General features: G+C 38.5%; 2 protein-coding genes across 2 annotated transcripts; one reads left to right on the forward strand and one right to left on the reverse strand.

Annotated features, from left to right (window-relative positions):
- The first annotated feature begins 3,103 nt into the window (after positions 1-3,103).
- LOC127650059 (gonadotropin subunit beta-1) lies at positions 3,104-3,804 on the forward strand. The gene is made up of 2 exons (XM_052135224.1): positions 3,104-3,277; positions 3,586-3,804. Exons 1-2 carry the CDS (start codon positions 3,104-3,106, stop codon positions 3,802-3,804), a joined length of 393 nt encoding a protein of 130 aa, XP_051991184.1.
- Positions 3,805-9,549: 5,745 nt separating this feature from the next.
- Positions 9,550-16,529, reverse strand: LOC127648874 (ARL14 effector protein-like). Its single transcript, XM_052133690.1, has 5 exons — positions 16,346-16,529; positions 13,276-13,474; positions 11,691-11,825; positions 10,494-10,549; positions 9,550-10,066 (listed from the first exon to the last, which is right to left on the reverse strand). Exons 1-5 carry the CDS (start codon positions 16,414-16,416, stop codon positions 9,838-9,840), a joined length of 690 nt encoding a protein of 229 aa, XP_051989650.1. The 5' UTR covers positions 16,417-16,529; the 3' UTR covers positions 9,550-9,837.
- Between the last annotated feature and the right edge of the window lie 225 nt (positions 16,530-16,754).

Genomic DNA, 16,754 nt, shown 5'->3' on the forward strand with positions numbered 1-16,754 from the left:
TTCACCAATTTCTTTTTGTATCACTGTGCTTCACGAGATGAAATTATCCAGATTTGTTTGAGGAGCAGATTTCAATGGTGGAAATGGGAACCACTGCAGTATTGATAGTATTTTAAGGATTATATAACATAATAATGTTTATCTATCTATCTATCTATCTATCTATCTATCTATCTATCTATCTATCTATCTATCTATCTATCTATCTATATATATATATATATATATATATATATATATATATAGTTTTAGCCACCATTCACTTGCATTGTGCTGAACAACACGACTGAAATATATAGTGCACTATATCTCAGCAGTAAGTGAACGAAATGGGTGAATTTGGACGTGAGTGTTGGAGCTCATGTTGCAGAAACAACATCACATATTACATTTTAAAATACTTGGGCCTTGATATTCTTATTAAATAATAAATTAATCCAATGAATCTTCATTCTGTTTGTCATTTTTAATATATACTGTGTGTAAATATAAAGAGTAAACACATTTTATCAAATAAAGAGTACATTTTAAAATGTATCTGTATGTTTTGTCTCTCAATATGTTATTATGTTATTTTAATCAAATAACAATTTGTCAAAAAGTAATTTACTACATTCAACATTAAATAAACAATTGCAGGACTGAAGGAAGCAGTAAATTCCCAGCTCGTACGTCTTCCCCGTGGTGGATGGTGGGAATTTAACCATTGTCGAGTGTACATCAAATGTACATTTGAAATTAGAATGCACTGTGGGTAAGAATGAGTGAACAAAAGTAGGGAACGAGTGGCTTTTCACTGCCCTCTCTGGTATGCCCTGACAGGAGCTCCCCTCGGTACAGATGCGCTGGCACACAGTTGGCCCCGGGGGCTGCGCAAATACGCGTTCCCCCCAGTGAGCCTACTTGCACAGGTTCTGTGCAAGATCAGGGAGGACGAGGAGCAGGTAATTCTCATGGCTCCATATTGGCCCACCCAGACCTGGTTCACAGACCTAACACTACTCGTGATAGCACCGCCCTGGCAAATTCCCTTGAGGAAGGACCTTCTTTCTCAGGGACGGGGCACCCTCCGGCACCTGGATAGGATGCGGAAGAACTAACTGGTCTACTGCCCGCAGAGGTTAACACGATCACTCAGGCCAGAGCTCCTTCTACAAGGTAGCTGTATTCCCTGAAGTGCTGTATCTTCGCTGGTGTTCTTCCCATAGTGAAGACACCAAAAGGTGTGCAGTCAGGTCAGTGCTTTCCTTCTTGCAAGAGAAGTTGGATGGGCGGCTGTCCCCCTCCATACACATTGTCTATGTGGCTGCTACAGCAGCACACCATGATACTGTTGAAGGGAAGTCTCTCGGTAAGCATGGCCTGATCATCAGATTCCTGAGAGGCGCCAGGAGGTTGGACCCTCCTAGGCCGTGCCTCTTTCCCTCATGGGACCTCTCCATGGTCTTTTTAGGCTTACGGAGAGCCCTGTTTGAGCCCCTAGAGTAATTCAAATTATAGGCCATCTCATTGAAGACCACCCTCCTGACCACGCTCACTTCCATCAAGAGGGTCGGGGACCTGCAAGCCTTCTTCAATCTGTGAACCCTGAATGTCCCCCCCAGAATTACATGATGTTTTGAGGCATCTGGGGAGGCTATGTGCAGTCTGAGTGCATCTGTTCCTACGCTCACAGTAGCTTGCATACACCTGCATCAGGGAACGGAGGTTACGACAGCAACCGAGACGTTTTGAGGAATGAAGGCCATACAATGCTTGAAATTGACAAAAAACTGAAGATTTCATACACAGGTGTACACAACAGTCTTCAAATGGACAACTGGCTCTAACAAGGACAGAAAGAGATGTGGAGGATAGTACATCAGTCTCTAGTTTGAGAAATAGATGCCTAACATGTCCATAGTAATGAGAAGGCTCAGGGGTGCAGGACTTATGGGAAGAATTGCAAATAAAAAGCCACATTTGAAAAAGAAAAACAAAAAGGAAAGGTTAGAGTGGGCAAAGAAACACAGACATTGGACTACAGATAATTGGAAAAAGAATGTTATGGATTGTAACCCCATTGAGCTTTTATGGGATCAGCTAGACTGTAGGTGTGTGAGAAGTGTCGGGCAAGAAGCTACAGGAAGTGTGGTGTGAAATGTGACCTGAGTATCTGGACAAACTGACAGCTAGAATGCTAAGGATCTGCAAAGCTGTTATTGCTGCACATGGAGGATTTTTTGATGAGAAATCTTTGAAGTAGTTTAAGTTCTGAACAATTATTTTCAAATTGTAATAGTAATGTTTCCACGTTATTAACGTCCTGACTATACATTGTGATCAGTTGAATCAACAGACAAAATCTCTAATATAAATGGTTTTAAGAATAACCTGTTTAGCAAATATCCTTCAACATGAACATTTTCCTTGTTGGGGTTAGGAACCAGACATGTGTGGTTGAAGAAATCTGAAACTGTTGTATTATCGAAAACATGTTCCTGAGACAAGTGAGAGTTGCAGAATACTGACCTTAAAAACCAGAGCAGCAGTGATGGCCTTTACATGGATCCTATTTTGTCTAATCCTTTCCCAGACTGAATGCCATGGCCACAGGGCTTTAGGGATTTGTGCCACCTCCACTAATACAAATACAGTAATTTGATAAGACATGGCTGCTCTCATCCAGAGGTGGGTGTCAAGTCTTACAGGAGAGTATAAGTGCCCATGTTTATGGAGATGAGGTGATTTTGCCTCAGTAAAACTCCAGCAGGTAGGACTGATGTGAACACTCTTTTTACAGTTTAGTTTGACCATTTTGACATAGTTCTGTGTCGAGGGTTAGTTGCTTTGCCCAAATGTAATCTTTATTGACCAGTTTGTCAGGTTTTATCTTTCCTGTTTAAAAAGTAATTCAGGCAACTTTTTAATTTGGCTAGGCTATGTGAGCTGGTTTCCTGGACTATGGATTTGGATATACTTTCAATGGTGATTTCCTCTTGAAACAGTGATAATAATGCTTTATCAATTTTGTAATCCCAAGAACATGAAATGTGGTCCTATACTTTTGGTAGTATAACCTGTATTTCAGTGCTTGTATTTAATTAGCTGCACACTTTCACAGATGAGGATGCGCTTCATTGTTATGGTAATGCTGTTGCCAGTGCTAATGAGGGCAGGATCAGAATGCAGGTCCAGCTGTCAACTTACCAATATCTCCATTACTGTCGAAAGTGAGGAATGTGGCAGCTGCATCACAATTGACACCACTGCTTGTGCCGGACTCTGCATAACTCAGGTACTCTAATACAATAGAGCATTATTCTTATAACCTTTAATACATTTCACGTGCAATTGATTTTGAGAGTGATTTTTTTTTAAATTAATAGTATTTTGGAAAACTACGTATATTAAGAATACTGTACACTCACATGAGATGAAGACTGTAGTTGTATCAGTCTTAGACAAAATGTTGCTTTATTTTATATATCGTGCATGTTTATACATGTATATACATGCTTTCTTATTTAGTGACAAGTTGTTAGACATTCATTCCTCCTTTTGCACCTGATAAAAGGGATTTTTTTATATTTTACATGTTGGCAGGAAGGAGTGTACCGTAGCCCCTTGTTGCAGTCCTACCAGAACACTTGTAACTTCATAGAATGGACCTATGAGACCTATGGGTTCAAAGGCTGCCCTGTTGGGGCTGACTCTGTTTTCACCTACCCTGTGGCCCTCAGCTGTGACTGCAGCAAGTGTAACAGTGACATCACGGACTGTGGAGTTCTTAGCCAACAGACAACCAGCTGCAATGCACATTAGAACCAAAGACCCTGCTCTGTACGCATGTTAAAAAGCCCATGGTACAATTTTGAATATCAACCATTTTCAATGACAAGTAAAGGCTTTTCATGACAAGTTATGGGCTGTACTTTGCAGAATGGAATAAAACAGCTAAAATACAAAAATGTGTTTGAACAAGTGTAATACATGCATTTGTAATACTGTATGCCTCTAAATGTAACACAATAATAACCCATTACAGACAATATATGATTTATATTTAAGATTTCAGCAGCACTTTACAATAAGGTTCCATTAGTTAACAGTAATGCATTAGGTATCATGAACAAACAATGTACTTTATATTTTTACTGCATTTGTTAATCTTTATGTTAGTTAATAAAAATACAATTGCTAATTTTTAGTTCATTGTGTGTTAACTAATAAAACATTTGATTTTTATGATGTATTAGTATATGTTGAAATTAACACGAACTAAGATTAATAAATGCTGTAAAAGCATTGTTCATTATTAGTTCATATAAACTAATTGTGTTATTTAATGCTATCAACTGGAAACTTATGGTAAAGTGTTAACAAGATTATTATGTTGTGGCTCAAAGCTTGCACTGGCTTTCATCCAGTCGTGTCTCTGGAATCTCCTGTGGGCCCTGCTGTCAATCATCTAATCAGGCAAAAACGGCACCATTAAAACAGCTCTTACATGGCATAAGCAGAGCTCATTGCTTTGATAAACCATCTGTTCCCTGCTTATTCATACAAACTAACATTAAATTGTTCTACTTGTGAAATTTTTGTGGTTTTTTTTATTACTAGAGTTTATAATTGTTCTTCTGAGACCAACTATTAAAAAAATAAAAAATCTCTGTGAGGATGCATCGAGTCTGATACACTGAGCAAACTAAGTAAAGCATACTTCATTTACATAATCATATTAGTAGTGAATCAACATGAATATCAAAGAGTTTTCCAGGAAAGGGGCAATTTCCAACATACAAATAGAGAAATTAGTTATATCACATCACAGAGAGCATTTAATAATGTCTGGTAATAAAAATAAGTAGCTGATACACTATAGAACAAGAGATGTTTTTAAATGAGTGATCTACAGATTATAGAGAGGTAGATAGACTTGAACAAATAGCAATTTCCCAAAAGCTAACATTTTGTCATCATTTACTTACCCTGATGTTGTTCCTCACCCATATGAAAGGAGATGCAAGGCAGAATGTAGGTCTCTCAATCACTATTCACTACCATTGTATGGAAAAAATGTCAATGTTTTGGCGACATTCTGCCAAAGATTTCCACATTTCCAAAGGAAATAAGAAAGTTTTATGGGTTTGGAACAACACGAGACTGAGTAAATGGTCACAAAATGTTCATTTTTTTGTCTTTAAGACAAACTGTGTACTGTTGTTCAAGCACCTATTAAGTATTAAGATTTTTCTCTCAATGCATCTATCACATTCAAAATAAAAGGCTTCACCATTAAAAATATTTTGCCAACCATTTTTGAGGCAGCAAAGTATTGGAGGAACGCGCTTCATGCAGGTTTCATGTTCCACAAATAAACTCCCTGTCTAGGTCTGCATGTTTTGAAAAATCCTAAAAACTGCCACATTTAAAATCTTTTACAATACTTTTTCACTGAAGGCCACATCCACACTAATCCATTTAAAATTGCACTACAGAAGATTTTTTTTTGGTAAAAAAAATTAACAATATGCCATTATTTATTTAGTACATAAAAACTGTGATCTAAACATCGTCCTTGCCTTACCCCGTTTCACTATGTTAAGTCTACAATTGTATTTGTATTTTGATCTGTGGGTTGAATTACAAAATCTCTGGCTTATGTCATTCATCCTTCGTAAACTCAACAGCGTTATAGTGTGCAGTGAATAGATGTTGACTACTATTGTAGTATAATGGTTTTACTTGCATTATCAACTGAGGCTGTACAATATAATCTAAAATAATAAAGTCTTCCTTTGAACTCATATTAGCCATATCACAAGTTTTACCTCTTAAATTAATAAGTGTAGATACAACACTAATCATACTCAAATATACTGGTAACTGGTGGTGAATACAGAGAGTCCCCTGTTCTCTATGCATTTCCATGTTCTGGATGAAACATTAAACCAAGGTCCTGACTCTCTGTGGTCATAAAAAATCCCAGGGCACTTCTCATAAAAAGAGTAGGGGTGTGGGTCCTGGCCAAATTCCCCCTATCATGGCATTCTAATATTGCCAATTCATGAATTGGCTGTTTCACTTTATTATCTCCCTTCCACTGATAGCTGGTGTGTGGCGAGTGTACTGGAACTCTATGGCTGCTGTCGCATCATCCAGGTGGATGCTGCTCACTGGTGGTGTTTGAGGAGAGGCCCCTGTTCACTGTGTATAACACTGAGTTTAGTGTCAGAAAAGCGCTTTTTTTTGCTCTTCACATTGATCATGCATTTTCTTTACAATTTTATTCTAATTACCAGTTTACTTTTAATACATTTACTTTAAACGTCTGTAAACTTCTTTAGTGAAGATTCACACAACTCATAAACAAATAAATAAAATAGAAATATTTAACTATTTATACTGTTAATTATGGGACGTTTTAATCCAAATTAGCAAATACAGTTGGATATAATTATAAGAATTATAGAAATCTACATCATGATTGTGCATCATACATAGGGAATTTGCAAGCGTGAGAGATTACCAGCTTTTATACATTTTCAAAATTTTGAGTGGCCTATAGGTTACTAATCTAAAAGAGGAGAAAGATGTGCTATAACCCAACTTTTTTGTTTTCTCCAATGTGAATAGAGAAGTTTGTAATTTTTCATGCCACAAGTCTTTTTATTTCCACAATGAATATTTGCATGTGGAAGCTCATTATTACTGTAGGCACTCCCGATCATTCTCAACATCTGTACTTTTCTGTATTTGTGATCAAGCTGTCTTATTATTGGCCTATTTGACAAAATCCATCTTTCTTGTAAATGTCAGCTTATGCTCATGATGGAGTGGAATTGGAGCAACGGAAATGCTGATATCCTGACTTTCAGAGAGAGAGAGAAAAAAAAATGCTCCTCTGTGGTGGGCAAATTTCGCTTCCATTCTGCAACACTCCTGTAACGTGAGTCACATTCACTGATCGGGACCACAGTCAGCTATGATGTGAATTGTGCAGTCTGACATAACGTCGCCGTGTGCCATGGCGATATCAATGCATTCATATTGTACAGTCTGACAAGCAACAATCGTAAAGGACTATTATAAATTGTTTAGTGTGCACCGCCTTAATGTCATACTTTTCCTTGAGGTTATGAAAAGCAAAAAAAGTCTCCATTTTCAGTGGATCAAAAGGCCGTTCGTGTGAATGTGAAATGTAAAGACGGCACAGTGTATATGCACTTTCACACAAAAATGTGTTAGAGTGGATGTGGCCTAAGTCAACTTTCTTGTTGTTTGTAAATTCTGTTGTTGTGCAGCTACAGGGCAAACTGGGCCAACGATAGACTGTTGTTCATCTTGACATTGCTGGCTCTTAGGGCTACTACAAAAGGTGGAGTCTCCTGAATTTGAATACTTGAAGACAAATGGGCTTATTAGAAAAGACATCTAACACAGTGTCTAGTGATTTCACCAAACAAATACCATCTATAATGCCCCAAAACAAACAAGAAAGTCTTCCTGATTTCATCATAATATGCCTGCACAAACTATGGTTCCCGGAGTAAAACAAAGAACTTAAAAAAGGGGTTTTAACTAGGGATTCACCAGTCTGTTACCTGGTATCTGCTCCAATGCTGACAGTTTTAAATGGATCGGGTATAGTGTGGCGAGCGTAATCCAAATCTGATACTGTTTTAATCATGGTTTTACCTAAATAAAAAGGAACAATAACTAAAAACACACATTTTCATGAAAATAAGATTGTCCAAACATACAGGGACTTTTAATCAGGATGTAACATTTACTTTCTATAAACTTTTTGAAAAGGAAATAAAAGGATATAAAAGTGTGGTTCACTCAAACCATAAAAACTGTTGTTGTTGTTGTTGTTTTTTTAAATGACAACTGGTATTTCCAAATCCTCTTTCTAAAAAGTTCTACTTATCGCTGGTACCTCTTGTCCAGTGTGTGGATCATTTTCTGAAATCCCACTTTGCTAAAGATGCATCATGTCTCTTTAGATCTCTGTGAAGACGTCATATGGCGTGACACTCGCAAACACATCTGTAATTGTGCTTTGTTTGGCTTAATGGGCTTTTTAATGTAGTTTTAGTCAATGAAAACTGTTGACATTTCAGTCATATTTTAGTAACATTTAGTCATATTGATATTTTAGCCACTGAACACTGTAAACATTTTAGCCATAAGAGTATTATTGATAAGCATTTTCCAATCTTGTCCATCCAAAACCAATATATGTGCCACTCCCTAAACTGAGACTGACTGGTCATCTTTTTATTAGCGGTGTAGGAAATGGGCAAACAGCTCTCAGAGAGAATGGGCTGTCACGTCCACACATGCACTTATTTATTTAATATAATCGCACAGGCTGACATCGCGTTTGCAATATGATTAATCGTGCAGCACTTGTTAGTACCTACCAAAAGTGGTCCAAGGAAGGACAACCAGTGAACCGGCAACAGGGTCAATGGCACCCAAGGATCATTGACGCGTGTGGAGAGCGAAGGCTAGCCCATCTGGTCCAATCCCACAGAAGAGCTACTGTAACAAATTGCTGATAAACTTTCAGAACATACAGTGCATCGCAGCTTGCGGTGCACCTACAATGAGACGTGAGCATCAGAACTGGACCATGGAGCAATGGAAGAATGTGGCTTGGTCTGATGGACCACATTTTCTTTTAGATCATATGGACGGCCGGGAGCATGTGAGTCATTTACCTGGGGAAGAGATGACAGCAGGATGCACTATGGAAAAACGAAAGGCTGGCAGAGGCAGAATGATGCTCTGGGCAATGTCCTGCTGGAAAACCTTGGGTCCTGGCATGCATGTGGATGTTACTTTTACACGTACCACTTACCTTAAGATTGTTGCAGATCACGCACACCACTTCATAGCAACGGTATTCCCTGATGGGAGTGGCCTCTTTCAGCAGGATAATGTGCCCTGCCACACTGCAAAAATTGTTCAGGAATGTTTGAGGAACATAAGTTCTAGGTGTTGACTTGGCCTCCAAATTCCCCAGATCTATAGGATGTGCTGGTCCAACAAGTCCGATCCATGCAGGCCCCACATCGCAACTTACATGACTTAAAGGATCTGCTACTAACGTCTTGGTGCCAGATACCAAAGGACACCTTCAGAGGTCTTGTTGAGTCCATGCCTCAATGTGTCAGAGCGGTTTTGGTGGCACGAGGGGGACCTACAGGATATTAGGCAGGTGGTTTTAATGTTGTGGCTGAACGGTTTATAGTCTGCATGCATTGAATGAGCGCTGCTCTGATGTCACACACACAGCACACAAGGGGCTAATGATGCGCTGCTATTCTCAGCTCAGAGCGAAATATGAGAGTCAAGATACCAAGTTAGAACTGGCTTATATTCTACTGAACACCGTCATAAGAATATTGTTGTGTGCACATTTTAACGTTGGATTTTCTGTGTATTGCTATCAAAAATAGCTTCCAGTAGCTACATCTTCCCAAATATTCACAGCATCTAAAATGGGGTAAAAAGATCATCAATGTAAAACTTTTGAAACATAATTGTGCACTCACCTTTTATTTATATTCTACTTTTATTTTTGTAAGTGTAAATGCAAATTTAAAACAGACAATTTAGCTAAATCGTGACAAAAATCCTGGAAGAAATAAACAATGAATACAGCTGCGATAGCATGAAAAACAAAATAGCAAAAATATTTCAAAAACATATGACAACAATAAAAAATAAACAATATACCAATTAAACCATCTACTTCTGCAACGTCCATCCACAAAGCCAATGCCAGTCCTCTATTCTCAGTTACAGAAGTAATGTAGTCTTTTCTGTCTCCCAACAGGTTAGCTAATTGGCAAACTTGTTGCGAATGATCTCACCACCCTCTACTTCCACCTGCTCGTATAGCCATTTCCGGTCACACCTGCATTCCACACCACACTTCCGAGAGCCGCACTCGGGACATGGGTAGAAGCAGCCCATACAGTCGACATCAAGACAATCGCAAAGATCCCTCCCACATGATATCAGCAGGCCTTTGCTGTCATACACCTTACTCTTGACAGCCAGGCTCTGTCTGTAGGGACAGGAAACGTAGTAAATGTGTTAATTACCTCTTTAAAATTATAAACTTATATTTGTTTTACTTATCCCGACGTGCCTATTTTTAGTTACATCTATGGCTCTATGATGAAGAAAATTTTTTATCACTTGTTGAGAAAAGGCACCAAAGTCCAATAAAGATGAACGAGAAACAAGAGCGCAAAAGATTGCAATATATTGAATATACAATTTATATAATTTACAATTTAAAAAACAGTGTAAAGAATAACAATTTTACCATCCCACAACCCAGATATCGATATAATATAGTATCGCCAGGTCCCTGCTGATTCCCACCCCTATTACAACTGCAATTAAATTCAATTAATTAAAAACATGAATTGTCTCATGACTTAATAAAGTGAATGAGCGTGAGTGTAAAAATCTAGATAGGCAAGTACCTGTCACCTGTTGTGAGCTTTGCCCCTCCACGTTTCTGGTCATTTATGCCTCTGCCCTGTAATCAAGAAAAAAACATTTATGATTGATATTTTAAATATACAAAGTGAGCCATGTGGGCCATGCTCAGTGCTTACTATAAACTCTATATCAATATGAACAAGTCTTTTTTTTTTGTATAGCACTTTTGACAATACACACAGTTTCAAAGCAGCTTCACAGAAAATTATGCTGTAATGTCTTAAACTCTCTTTTGAGCTGTTATCTCCTCCGGCAAAATACTAAATTAACATATAGCCAATATTAGTTAGCTATGTGCAATGCAAGTATTATATTAATTGAGGAACCTGAGTAGATTTTGGTAGGCAAGGTTTATAACTAAGGATATTGATTGAACTATAAGATTAATGATTAAGTGTCTTTGAAGTCAATCCTGAATTAACAGCTGGTATGCGCAAAGATGCAGTGTACTTTTCTGTTTTGCTGGTAAAGGCTTTAGTTGGCATTAATTTATTGTAGAAAACAAAGTAATGCAAGCAGATGTCAGTGAGTATAACTTTGAATGTGTGAATGGATTGCGGTTGATGGCAGTTGTGGCGGAATGACCCGCCCCTCCCTCTCGTCATCGCCGCCCCGTCTCTTAGGGCTGTCCTTTAGCCAGGTTCACAACAGGAGTGAGCTGGAGAGAGGAAAGGCGCAATGTAATGAGCGTTGTTTGGCCAGCGGATGATGAGGAACACCTGATGTGAATATAACCTCATCACCGCTGCCATTAAAACGCAGAGAGCCCCTCTCCTCTGGGAGCCGGCTTCTATCTTCTTTCTCCTTTTGCGCACACACTGGAGTCCTTCGCAGGTCCAGGAGTAGAGTGGGGAGAGTACCGACCAAATCAGATGCACGCTGGACCCGCTCCCTTGGAACCCCGGCACGAGTTAGGAGTCATTGGGGAGTGCCGCTCGACTCACAGCCAACAGGCATGGATGTCGGTCCGTCTTCCTCTCACACTCACTGTGGCCCTTGGGAAGACAGGCAGCCACAGAAGCCGCTGCCTCTCACAGCTCAGGAGTGTTGTTAGACACCCATGAGACTAAACACCACCAGAAGTTTAAAATGAGACACCATGATAAGGACATGCAGAGAAGCTAAAAATAGAATGACCCAAGTGTTAGAATTTGCACATTAAGCAATTAATATGTTACCTTCAGGCTGGAGTCTCTTATGGGCTGTCTTCTGTCCTTTGCCATTTGTTTGGCTCTATCAGAATATGATGTAAACCGACTGGATTCACTTGCATCCTTTGCCACTATTCCTCCTCGATTTTTCCGTAACTCAATCTTGAGGCAAGGAAATAAACAGGAGTAACAAAATAAGCTAAATTACACTTTGGAAGCACTTTTATTGATTTATATGAAACAGTTAAAGTCAGAAGTTTACATACACTTAGGTTGAAGTCATTGAAACTCATTTTTTAACCACTAACTGTAGTTTTGACAAGTCATTTAGGACATCTACTTTGTGCAGAACAAGAGTAATTTTTACAACAATTGTTTACAGACAGATTGTTTCACTTTTAATGAACTATATCACAATTCCAGTGGGTCATAAGTTTACATACACTAAGTTACTGTGCCTTCAAGCACATTGTAAACTTCAAGAAAATTATGTCAAGCCTTTAGGCAATAAGCTTCTGATAAGCTAATTGGAGGTGTACCTGGGCTACTATAAGGCCTGGAAAAAAAAAAAGAATCAGCCAAGACCTCAAAACACATATCTTGGACCTCCACAAGTCTAGTTCATTCTTGGGAGCAATTTCCAAATGCTTGAATGTACCACGTTTATCTGTACAAACAATAGTATGCAAGTATAAACACCATTGGACCACTCAGCCATCATACCACTAAGGGAGGGGATGCATTCTGTGTCCTAGAAATGAACGTAGTTTGGTGCAAATCAATCTCAAAACAACAGCAAAGGACCCTATGAAGATCCTGGAAATAAAAGGCAGAAAAGTATTTATATCCACAGTAAAACAAGTCCTAACAAGTCCTAAAACATAACCTGTGAGGCTGCTCAGCAAAGAAAAATGCTTCACTGCTCCAAAACTGCTGTAGGAGGGACTGATCCACTTCACAAAAAAGATGGCATCACGAGGAAGACAAATGATGTGGATATATTGAAGCAACATCTCAAGACATCAGCCAGGAAGTTAAAGCTTGGTCGCAAATGGGACTTCTGAATGGACACTGACCCCAAGCATACCTCCAAAGTTGTGGCAAAATGACTTTAGGACAACAAAGTCAAGGTATTGGAGTGGCCATCACAAAGCCCTGACATCTGATAGAAAATTGGGGGGCAGAACTGAAAAAGCATGTGCAAGCACGGAGGTCTATAAACCAGTTCTGTCTGGAGGAATGGAGCAAAATTCCAGCAACTTATTGTGAGAAGTTTGTGGAAGGCTACCCAAAATGTTTTACCCATTTAAACAATTTAAAGGCAATGATACCAAATACTAACAAAGTGTATGTAAACTTCTGACCCACTGGGAATGTGATGAAAGATATAAAAGCTGAAATAAATAATTCTCTCTACTATTATTCTGACATTTCACATTCTTCAAATAAATTAGTGATAACTGACCGAAGACAGGGAATGTTTTCTACGATTAAATGTTAGGAATTCTGAAAAATTTAGTTAAAATGTATTTGGCCAAGGTGTATGTAAACTTCTGGCTTCAACTGTATATGACTGTGCTGGACAACAACACCTTCAAGTGCAAGGACACACCTTTGAACCATCTCCTCCAGAGTTTGTGAAAATAGTAGGCACAGCATCCTCTCTGAGAAACAGTTTTCCATTATAGTCACGGAAGCAGTCAGGCTGGAAATGCTCAGAGCACAAACAGGAGTTCTGAGTGGGAACGAAGTTCTTTCTCCCAAGGCTTCGTACCCATTGCTCGGCCAGCTGAGGCTTGCTGATTGGAAACCTAAAAGAAAGAGACAGAAGAGAAGGCTACAACCACATTAGACAATAACTACATTTACATGGACAGCAGAAAGTGGTTTATTGCAAGAAAGTGGCATTCCCGTTTACATGAACTCGTATAAGCAGTGTACTCATTACTTCCGTATACATGCGGCTTGTTCTGTAATGAGAATTACCCTGGCACCAATTGAACTGAACTGGGCCTCACACAAGACACCAAGTATGTGGTGATTTTTGATCACCCTTAACTCAAGGTGTAGTGTGTGTGATTATTGATATCAGACTGCCCCTCCCTCCATCCTCAGTGCACCAGCTAAGGAGTTTCACCTTAACAGTAAAATAATTATCCAAATGACCTATTCAATAAATTAGAAATATGTAAATTGGAGGGAGTTGGTCATCTGATTAATCTTAAGGATTCATGAGATTCAGCCTAACCCTTTAGAACTCTTCTGTATCATCAACACAAGGACCACACAGTTGTAATAAAATTCATTTTATTTACAAAAAAGAGAAACAAGAATAACTAACAAAAACTAGAAATGTTACTAATGTGTTAAAGAATAATATAAATGAATAGTTAAATAAAGCGTACAGGATGGAAAGATGTAAGTGGTGGAATTGGATGTAGTAATGGCACGGTATGACTATTATCTTATGAAAGACAAGTTACTGTTTCTCTGTAAAAACAAAAAAATAAGGTGAAAAACGTATTCCTAATTAAACAAATAATGCAAATATTATTTGCAAGACATTTGATGCACAGGTTATGTAATCTAAAGAACATTAGAAAAATAGAATACACTAATGCCAAGATCTCTGAAAAGAGGTTTAGTAGTGATATTTACATTCTCCTTGATTGATCGATGAGCCAGTAGGGAAGAAGCTGGATTCCATTTCAACAGCCTTGTACATGAAGGAACTGAGGAATGCTGATCTCCTGGAAGAACCGAGAGGGTTCTTGCAAACTGGAACAAGCGAATATACAGCCCTTATGTCGGTGCAAGATTCATCATCTGGAACATGCAGATGCACAAAACTTGGAGAAGGTTTTCTCGCCAGAGATAAACCTTGTCGCTGTAGTTATCTCCCTGGTATAGGGATACCGATCTTGCCGTTGCAATAGTCTCTTGTAGTGAGACTTGGTACTTGGTCGATCAGGGTTTTGGCCGATCATCTACTGTCTATCGGATGGATTAAGAATGTTGGATGATCTGTTATAGAAATAAACAACATCTCTCCTCTCATGTGAAGGGGAGACTTGGCATATTGGATGGTTTGTATTCTGTTACATCTCCTACCACTCAGGCCAGATATTCTGAATGTTGATTATTATTCTGTTATTGCTCCCAAACTCAAACAGCTGGGACCTCAAAACAAAGGTGTGGTCATCCGGAGGATAGTTTTATATTTTCCGGATGACATTTAAGTTTGACGCTTCTTGTATCAGGGTTATGATTGGCTGCTGACATCAGAGAGAGAGCTCACACAGTGTGGCTCACCATTACTTCGTGTGTGTGTGTGTCCAAACTAGTGTTGTCAAAAATACCGGTACGTATGTACGTTTCTCACCCACTCCAATCAAATTGCTTCTGATGACATGGATTTAACCACTGGAGTCAAATTGATTACTTGTATTACTTTTACGATTCCTTTATGAGATTTTTGAAGCTACAAAGGTCTAATCATTAACTTGCATTCAGTGAACAATAGCGAGTGGAGATAATTTTTCTAAAATCTTTATTAGTGTTCTGCTGAAGAAAGTAAGTCATGTACATCTGGGATGACATGAGGATGAGTAGATTATATGAGAATCTTCATTTTATTGGGTGAACCCTCCCTTAAAACGGCGTAAAGTAACATGTTTCAGAATGCCACTTTCTCCAAAAACCCTGGAATAAACTGTTTAAGTGCTTGTAAACATGGTCAATACAACATTCTGTAGCTTATGGAAAATAGGTAATATTTGTTTAAGTCAGCCACTTCGCAAATCGCCTAGATTAATCAATTGAGGCATAATGTTGATTGCCACAAAACATTTTCAACTGATCCCTCCTTGTTACAGTGAAGCACTTCCAATGGAAGCGAATGGGGCCAATTTTGGAAGGTTAAAGTTTCTTCGTTTTTGCGGTTGGTTTAGGATGTATGGCATTATGACGTCATGGCAATGAGGTTGTAAAATTCCATATAACTTTAAACAGAAAAGGTTAGTTAGCTATTCTATCTCAAATCTACTAAAATCGTGTAAAAAAAAAAAAAAAGCATATTGTTTGTCTTGTGGCTATAATTATGAAATAATGAGTATTTTAACGTTTACGGACTGGCCCCCATTAACTTCCATTGTATTGTGCCTCACTGTAATCCAGATTTTTTTAATTTTCCAAAAGGTGGGACAAGCCGAAATTAATTTTTGTGGAAATCACCATTATGACACAAATGCTGTCGACAAAGCTTAATTTAAACTGAACCAGGAATATTAATTTAAAAAATATTTATCTCCTCGCCATAGCGGACTCAGACAAAGCAAACCAGTTAGATTAATAATATTGTGGTAACAAAATAAACCATTATATAACAATATTTGGAACTATTTTTTTTGTTTTGTTTGTTTTTAACTCCACATCTGAGGCTATTGCTAACTGTTTAGTATTAAGAAAGAAAGAGCACGGTCAAACACGACATCACAAAAGTAAGAAGCTAAAGTCTTGTCAAAATCCTAAAGTAGCATTTATAATTACGTGATGTTACTCGGAAAACCGTTGTCTGCCAGTATAGGAGCAAACAAACTGAGCCCATGTAAATAGTGCAGTAGCGTAACACCATGCTCACGTGTTTCTCTGGGACAAATAACTGCAATAACGTTCATTCTTACCTGTAGAATCGGATATCTGACCCTTTGACAAAGCGGTTGGAGCAATCGACTGCAGAACAGGAAATGGGCATGATTCAATAATTGTGATAAAAACACGAACCAATAAGTCTGTTATTGTTCCACGAGAAACAAAGTCATATTTCACAGAGATTACCGCGAGAGCAACAAAATTGCGAGGCTTGTTATCCGCGCATGCGCTGTTATTGCTAAAATTCATATTGCCGCTCTAGCGGCTACTATTGGAGACACCACACCAATGCTCTTCTACCTCTGGTCTACATAATTAGCAAAGCAACAGCAAGGCAGTCCCATCGAAATTATATATTATACACTGGCGAGCAGACAAGAGTCTTTTTTTTTTTAAATGGATGTTAATCGAGGAGATGTTTGAGTGTGCTGAATAAACAGA

Source organism: Xyrauchen texanus, chromosome 1 (assembly GCF_025860055.1).
Source record: "Xyrauchen texanus isolate HMW12.3.18 chromosome 1, RBS_HiC_50CHRs, whole genome shotgun sequence".
NCBI lineage: Eukaryota > Metazoa > Chordata > Actinopteri > Cypriniformes > Catostomidae > Xyrauchen > Xyrauchen texanus.

Coding starts and splice junctions, on each gene's coding strand:
- LOC127650059 (XM_052135224.1), top strand. CDS start 3,104: ATGAGGATGCGCTTCATTGTTATGGTAATGCTGTTGCCAGTGCTAATG. Junction 3,278..3,585: donor CCGGACTCTGCATAACTCAG/GTACTCTAATAC, acceptor ACATGTTGGCAG/GAAGGAGTGTACCGTAGCCC.
- LOC127648874 (XM_052133690.1), bottom strand. CDS start 16,416: ATGCCCATTTCCTGTTCTGCAGTCGATTGCTCCAACCGCTTTGTCAAA. Junction 13,475..16,345: donor TCAGATATCCGATTCTACAG/GTAAGAATGAAC, acceptor TCTTTCTTTTAG/GTTTCCAATCAGCAAGCCTC. Junction 10,067..10,493: donor AAGCTCACAACAGGTGACAG/GTACTTGCCTAT, acceptor CTGTCCCTACAG/ACAGAGCCTGGCTGTCAAGA.